The following is an 8,355-nucleotide window of genomic DNA, read 5'->3' as shown; positions in this document are numbered from 1 at the left end:
ATTATATTTTTTAAAGAGATAAAAAATTTTATAGTTTATTTTTTTAAATAATTATGAAGAATGCAAAAATTATTAATTGCGTAAAAATAGATTGAAAAAAGCTATTTTTGAACAAGTTTCCTTACGTAAAACTTATAATACGATTTCAAATGAAATCGTTCAATCGAGTAGGATTAATTGGAAAAATATTCCTTTTAGCACCAGGCAATCCGATATTCTTCAATATGTCAACCGTCTTCTTGCCGGATGGCCAACGGACTTTCGGCAATCCATTGAGTTATCTCGGTGGTCCGATATTACCGCCGAGGAATAGATCTATCGAATCAGTGCTATCTCTGGATTGATCACGGATAATCGCGTACTTTGCTTTAAGGAATCATTGTGAGCGTGGACAGGAACAACGAATCGCATTCCCTGATCATGAACGGAAAGCCTCAAACGTGTTGAGTGTCAAATCGATAAATATCATTTATGATAAATTCATAAAAACATATCATCATATAAATTAATTTATCCAAATAACATAATAGTTTAAAACACGTTAAAAAGACGTTTGCAATGTTAAAACGTACGTTTTTTCTCTTTTGAAAAAAACTAAACTAATTGTTTAGTCTAATAATTGCTATGAAAAGAAATACACGAAATGTATATTTCTTTTTCAGATATATAAATTTAATTTATGTTAAAAAATGTTTTAAAAAAGGTTTGATATGCGTTTAACATATTTGACATTTTCCAGTTTTAATTCACCTCTCATTATCACAGAGTCATCCGCTTTTCGAAAGGCTCGTGTTAATAGCTCACAACGAGCTATAAGCTAAATAGTTTCATCAAGAAAAATTCACTCGGACCAACAAATTCGCGATCGACGAATTTTACACGTGACAAGACATTATAGTTGTTGATAAGGATTTGAAAAGTGATAACGAGCTTAATGTGGTAACTATTAGTAATAAACTCGATACATTTTCTCGCAGCTAGTAAGAAACTGTTGTGCTCAAATATATTTCGTTTCAATATATAAAAAATGCTTATAAAAAAAAAAAATCCTTGTAAAAATTCTCCCCCCTTGTAAAAAGTTTTCTTTCCTTATTGCATACCGAACTGATGAAATACTTTCTTTAATCTTAAAGTATATCAACAATGTAAAACAATTTATTCTTTTTTGCCCTCCAAGAATTTCTCTCTATTAAAGTTGAATAGAAAAGTAATAAATAAGTTTCAATAACTGATTCATGACTCATATTCCTCATCCTAGTCAAGATTTAATTATTTTTTTGCATGGCATCGCGATGAATAAATATTCGTAATTTATCTTATATGACTGCCTTGTATGTATAATGATATAAAAATAGAATACAAATGCATCATTACGATAAGAGAGAGACCATTTATGCGCAGAATATGTTTAATAATCGGTCGCACGAATAAAACAGATTTCCAAAGAAAACTTCAACGCTGAAGATCTTTTTTTTTTTTTTTTAATTAACATACCTTTCTCTTGCATGGGGAGGGGGGCATGATGGTCACTTTCTTCCGCTATTTTTTCAGATCTAATTTTTAGGCGTCGATTTGAACAAAGCAAACTTGTAAAACTGTAAACAAAGCAAAAAAGATTATATTTAAAAAAAAAATATATATATATATATATATTATATTTAAAAAGCAATAATATATAAAAATCCAAGCAAATAAGATAATTATATTTCTGAATATAATAAAAAAATATTGTATCAGGTAGTAGCGGTTTTCACTGCTCATGAAATGTTACCTTTAAGCCCGAATCACACTAGCGGCTCGCGGCTGCGATTGCGATTGCCTCAGCCAATCAGAAAGCACAAATTGCAAGTATGATTGGAGCGTAACAAATCACAATCACAAACGCAATCGCAATCGCAGCCGCGAGCCGCTAGTGTGATTCGGGTTTTACGCGTGTGTCCTTTGGACCTTATTTTTGAATTCTATTCTCCTCTTCTAAAGAGGAATTCTTTCTGTAGCATCTTATCAGTAACTCTCATCTAAATAAAATTTCTGATATTAACCCACAACTTGATCTCTACAACATTAGCGCTATTTATATTCATCGACTTGGCCGTGTGGGCCTGTGTATCTTAAGCCCGTATCAGACTACATATTGAAAATGGAAGATTGAAGATTAAAGATTGGAATTTGACTAAGTGCCGGTCTACAATAGGTGATTTAAGCCCTAAGCTTTAAGAAATTGACCAATCACAATCAAGTATGAGGAGAATACTCGACTGTGATTAGTCAATTTCTTAAGGCTTAGGGCTTAAACCACCTATTGTAGATCGGCACTAATAAGAACAAAAAGGACTAAAATTTCTTTGCGAAGAAGAAGAAGAAGAAGAAGGTTGAGAATCACGGATACGTCATAAACAAGCAACATGGCCGACTATCGCGAATATTGACATTGGTACGACGCATGCTATTATTTACAAACTAAACGAAAGAGGCTGGTTACAGGTCGATGATGCTGTAACATTGCTCGTACCTTGTCAGTCGCGCGATGGCACAAGCGAAGCTCAACGTGCCGGAGAAATCCGGTGGCACTATTAAGGAGAAGGATAAAGATACTGAAGAAAAAGAAGGCAAGTTTTTATCCCATCAATTATCATAATCATTCGTGAATCATAGCGTCGAATATGATACAGGATATATTATAATCGCATTAGAATTTTCTTTGTATTCAAGATATAATGTAATGAAAATAATTATAATCAAAGGATAATGATTTTCTTTATCAATCTTTATCTAATTATTTTTACCAATATTTTTGGATAAATCATAAATATTTACAGTTTTTATATGCTATTCTAATAGGTCTCACCGTTGTACCAGAATGCGCTGTATGTTTGCAGCCTTGCATTCATCCGGCGAGATTACCCTGCAGTCACATATACTGCTATCTGTGTGTAAAGGGTGTTGCTAATCAGAGCAAACGGTGTCCAATGTGTCGTCAAGAGATTCCACCAGATTTCCTTGAAAGACCTCAGCTGGTAGAAGTTGAAGAGTCTCAGAAGGAATCGGAACATCCTGAAGAAGAATACCAATGGTTTTACGAAGGTCGAAATGGTAAAGTATTATTTTGATTATCAATTACATTTTAATAAACATTTAAAATCTGCATTTGTCATCTTTTTTAATAGGAAACGTTTTTATGAAAATATCTTATTTAATATTAAATATATTTGTATAAAAAAACTCCAGCTAGCTTGCGATAGCTTACAATGCCTTTGAAACATTTATATGTAGGCACACATAAGTTGATATCATCGTACCCCTTCTTAGGTTGGTGGAAATATGATCCAAGGACAAGCAATGACCTGGAGACTATTTACAAACTAGGGGAAACGCGATGCGAACTTTTGATCTGTGGCATGCTTTACATTATTGACTTTGAAAACAAGTGTCAATATAGAAAGAATAACCCACGTTACAAACGTAATATCAAACGTGACAGAAAAGATGCTCCCTGCAAGGGTGTCTCGGGTGTACGATAACAAGTTGTAACATATAAAATGCATAATTTATCTATTAAAACAAAGATCCCCATTTTCAAATCCATATTTAATAATATATTAAGTTATATTCATATGGTTTTTGTTATGACACTGTACAAAAAGTATATAATCACAGTAAAACATCTCATAAAAATAAGAATAATATTAAGAATAAAATAGAATAGTTGTGCATGCAGAAAAATATATATAATACTATAAAATTAAAAAAGAACATTATGTGAAAGGACTAATAGATTTAACAGTTAATATTAAAAAGAGAGGCAGAGAGATGACTATTATAATATAATGTATTATATAAGAAAATAAGAAACACACTTCTTAACATAAAAGAAAACTATAATCTTATAATAAATCTATGTTCTATAATTAAAAATATTTTTCTTTTATATTTTCCCAAATGCAACTTTTAATAACGTATTTCTCAAATTTAAATGTTACAAATGAATGATCATTAATCTATTATTTCTATTATAATGTATGGAACATATGGCTTGTAAACTAATGTTTGCAGGTTGGTGGCAATATGATCAACGTACAAGTATCGAATTAGAAACGGCATATAAGCAGGGCAAAAGGACCTGTGAGTTGCTGATTGCAGGATTCCTTTACATCGCCGATTTTGGCTCAATGCTGCAATTGCGTAGAAACGATCCTTCCAGACGAAGGAGGATTAAAAGAGATCTGTATAATGTGCCAAGAAAAGGGGTTGCCGGATTACGTCTTAACGTACAGGACGAGGAGATTGTGAGGGAAATAAGAGGCGCAGAGCGACCAGCTAGTCCCGCAAGTGATAGTATGGGTATGAAGCAATAAACTGAATGTGATAAAATATGAATATATATATACACACACACACACACAAACACCAGAATCCTGACTAAATATTTTTATCTAATATGAAATATATTTTATTTACAGGTACAGGAGACGGCACTAATACTCCTATACCGCCTAGTAATACACCGCAAACACCTGCAGGTGGTACAGCAAGTGGCGACGCGACACCTCTAAACGATAGAGTAGATCAAAGATCGGATTCTCTGCATCAAGTTCTAGAACAGATGCGTTCTCTGGTTCTGAGGGAACATCTATCCTTAAACAGTGATAACGAATTCGAAGAAGATACAGAGGATGCAACGATTTCGGATCATCCCACTCTATCATAGCTACAAATATTGAATGCGTCAGAAATTGTGGTAATCATACTTAAGAATCTCCAGTTTGTTTCCAGGCTCTTCATATTATTGCTCAACTCAATAAGATAGTATACTACACATTAGTACACATTATGTTTGTCAAAAATGTGTCAATGTACAAAACATATTGATATAGCAAACTGCATTGCTCAACTACTGGCGTATGAAAATTAATATACGATTAAGTTTTTCGATCTTAAATAATTATTTTTATTTGGAAAATATTCATTTCTTGCTTTTAAAATCTCTTTATGTATATTTTCTGTCAATTTATATATGTGTCAAAAAGATATTAATTAAATTGAGCATAATAATAGTTTATAAAGATAGATCTATATAATTTACAATGTAATTGTTAATAAACAAATGTACTTAAAAGTTAACTTTGAAAGTCACTGTATTGTATAGCAAAATATACAGTGTAAACGATTAGTATTATAAAGTAAAGAGAGAGAGAGAGATATATATATAATTTTTAAATGTAATAAAATTTCTAATAAAAATGTGTTCATGCCTTATAAGAAAAGGCCCGTGAAAAAAAAGAATGTAACAAAAAAAACGGTTATTTATTCTTATGAAAATCAAGTGCAATATTCAATAATCAATGTAATTGCTAGTTTTGAATAAATCTTGTAATCTTCGATGTTTAAAACTCAAATTATCTTCTTGTATTATATATAGAAATAAAAGATACATTTTCTTCAGCAAATTATGCAAATTATGTTCTTTAAATAAAATAAATTCGAATAGAAAGACCTCACAAGAATATATCCATCCTAATACACATAATATGTAAGAATTAAATGTAATATATATAAAACTTGATCAATATAGAAAGAGATTTAAAAATAAGATGAGTGGAATGAAATAAATAAAAATATTGCAATATATTATTTAATATATAAAATCTAAAAATATACAATAAAAAATAAAATTTGAAATTTATTTGTGTTCTTATTTATTTATCAAATAAATATTGAGATAAAAAAATGCATAAAAAGTCAATCTCTAAAGTAGGATGCAAAGGATAGATATATCTTGTTTCTGATTTTTATAATTATATTTTAATTATATATTTTAATTATATTTTATTTTTTTTTTGCTAGTCTTTGGTAAATATTTATTGTTTAACCAATGACATGATCACCACGATTGTCTTAAATACTTTTCACATAAAAATTACTTTTTCTGGTACTTCCAATATAGTATTCTAAAATATCTTTTAAAATTATACAAAAATTTTTATATAATTTTTATATAAAGTTAACTTTAATGAAATTTGATATTTTTAAATGAAAATATCAAAAAAAGAAATACATATGTATATTACAACATTCCAGTTGTAATTGTATATACTTGATGATATTTAATTGATGCTCGCGAAAAAATTGTTGCTCTCGTTCCGTTTTTATATACGCATATTTTAATGTAATAACTTTATGGAAGTAAATATATAAAATACATTTACTATGACAAAATAGCATTTGTTTATGAAATAAACAAAATGTTTATAAAATTGTATAAAAGTATAAAATTATATAGAATTGTATAAAATTAAAATATTTTTAATATGTAATAATTATAATATTTTTAAATATTGTTAATACTATTAAAATACTGCTAATAAGAGTGCATTTTGACACTTTGGAAGTTTCAAAGAGAGCTTGATTGACCAATCAGAAAAAAGAAATCTTTGTCCTCTGATAGGACAATCAAACGATTCGAAACTTTCAAATAAAATACACCTTTACTAAATAATATATTAGAAATTTTTAAATTATGCTGTTGATTATCCTGCAAATTAATCAAGAATTGCATTGGTAAAAAAAATAGATATGAGCAAGTTTTTCATAGATAGTTGCGCATCTAACGTAGAGATTAAACAAAGGAAAATAATTATACGTATTTTATCCTATATCCAGGATCTTAACAAACACATACAGATGAAGTATTTAAATAAAATTACAAAACTACTGTTTAGGATATAAAAAATATCACGTAAAAAAGTATATTAATCTTTCAAAAACTTTCTTACGCGGCAGCATTTTGATCCATGAATTCATATCCTTTCCACATCTTGCATATTTAGGATAAAGATACGCCTAGCAATTAACAATCGTTCAAACCACTTGAATTTAGCGCGCTTTCAATGATAATAAGAAACTGTCGAAAGGTTTTTTCCCGCTAGACAAAGGATTCGCGAAAGAGGAATATATCGTGCTTTAGATAATCGCATACGCATATCGCATAACATCTAACCGCCGTTTTTGCATACCGTTTCATTGAACGCTTACGTACGGCAACGTCGATTTGTACACAAATATTTTCGAGGTCGGCAGCAAGAACAAAATTGTTTGTCTCGACGATTGACGCAAAGAGAATTCAATGAACGTGAGTTTGTCGAAAAACGTAACAATTAGAACATAAATTCAAAACAATTTAAAATTGCTACCTCGATTTTAGGCAAAAAAGATGTTCGGTTGCCGTCCTACCCTCCGATTACATAAATTGCGCATGCATAATTAATGCCGCGATGTGTAACCTAATTTCGTTCAAGTAACGATTGGAACAAAAGATTCTGATCCTCGTAAGTTAACATATCTGTTATATTTTGCAGATTGATAAGGAACGAATCGAACGAAGTAAGCTATTATATGCAAAAACGAGAAACGATTTAATCTAAAAGCGTAAATAAGTGGGATCAAAATGACACAGCATACGCAGTCGTCCCTTGAAAGTGTGATTTTTATCACTCATGTCGAGACTGATGATATGTATCTGAAAATCTGGGGTCAACTGGATAAGCAGGCTGCTACTTCTGTAGAGCATTACATATATCCTTTGATAGAACGGTTTAATCAGGGATATGGTTGTCCTACCAAGTCCAACAGAATAACCATTGGTACATTATGCTGCGCCAGATTTCAGTCCGATGGCTATTATCGGGCAAAAGTACTCGGTATGCGTCCCGATGGCATGATAGTTGTACAATTTATTGATTATGGCAATGTGGAAGTCTTATCGCCAAACGAGATCCATTTGTGGGATAATATACGTGAAATGGAACCTCTGCATACGTATCCACCAATGGCATTAGAATTCACATTGATGAATGTATTACCTATAAATGGTATTTGGGAAAGCGAATTAATTGAAGACATTAGGAAAACCCTGTGTTACAATGAATATAGGGCCCTTTTTTATATGATAAATAATAGCCATTTCATAAAATTGTGGTACAATAATGAGGACTTTAGCGAACTGTTGGTGAAGCAACACATGGCTGTACCAGCTACAATACCGGCTATTATACCTGATATGTTCAGGTATAATATTTTTCATATTTTTATTTTTTATAATATTTTTTATAATATTTTTTATATTTAATTTTATATTTATATTTTTTCCTGTTTTTATAGACATCTTTTCTTATATATTATAATTGCCTAATTAATTATTTATTTTTTAGGCCAAAGCATGTACTACAACCGCAAATGCTAGCATATCAGCAACAAAATAAGAACAATATAAATAACTGTCCAACAATGTCAATAATACAGAATCCAAATATGAATCATAATTCCAATGTACAAGGGTTCCACAAGAATCCTTTTCCT

The 8,355-nt window shown here is 30.5% G+C and overlaps 3 protein-coding genes across 4 annotated transcripts in view; all 3 read left to right on the top strand.

The window, feature by feature from the left end:
• LOC115235541 overlaps positions 1-1,418 on the top strand; it is a 38,812-nt gene extending 37,394 nt beyond the window's left edge. The window contains exon 28 of one of the 2 annotated variants that reach the window (XR_003884043.1): positions 199-282. Coding sequence is in view for 1 of the 2 variants with exons in the window: in XM_029807402.1 (XP_029663262.1) it covers positions 199-344 (146 nt within the window). In the remaining variant the exon portion in view is untranslated. Of the gene's footprint in view, positions 1-198 lie in introns of both variants that reach the window. The other variant, XM_029807402.1, reaches the window with a different exon arrangement.
• A 931-nt stretch (positions 1,419-2,349) lies between these two features.
• Positions 2,350-5,447, top strand: LOC115235548 (E3 ubiquitin-protein ligase RNF146). The gene is made up of 4 exons (XM_029807413.1): positions 2,350-2,609; positions 2,842-3,093; positions 4,054-4,341; positions 4,461-5,447. Exons 1-4 carry the CDS (start codon positions 2,528-2,530, stop codon positions 4,706-4,708), a joined length of 870 nt encoding a protein of 289 aa, XP_029663273.1. The 5' UTR covers positions 2,350-2,527; the 3' UTR covers positions 4,709-5,447.
• Positions 5,448-5,877: 430 nt separating this feature from the next.
• The window catches only part of LOC115235526 (maternal protein tudor-like), a 19,844-nt gene continuing 17,366 nt past the window's right edge, over positions 5,878-8,355 (top strand). Inside the window, exons 1-3 of the mRNA XM_029807374.1 lie at positions 5,878-7,129; positions 7,356-8,064; positions 8,208-8,355. The exon at positions 8,208-8,355 is cut by the window's right edge and continues 887 nt beyond it. Of these exons, the coding sequence (XP_029663234.1) occupies positions 7,445-8,064; positions 8,208-8,355 (768 nt within the window). The 5' untranslated portion in view covers positions 5,878-7,129; positions 7,356-7,444. The remainder of the gene's footprint in view (positions 7,130-7,355; positions 8,065-8,207) is intronic.

The sequence above is a fragment of the Formica exsecta genome, unplaced genomic scaffold (assembly GCF_003651465.1).
Source record: "Formica exsecta isolate Colony F162 unplaced genomic scaffold, ASM365146v1 scaffold226, whole genome shotgun sequence".
NCBI lineage: Eukaryota > Metazoa > Arthropoda > Insecta > Hymenoptera > Formicidae > Formica > Formica exsecta.
This window is presented reverse-complemented; position numbering and strand designations above follow the sequence as displayed.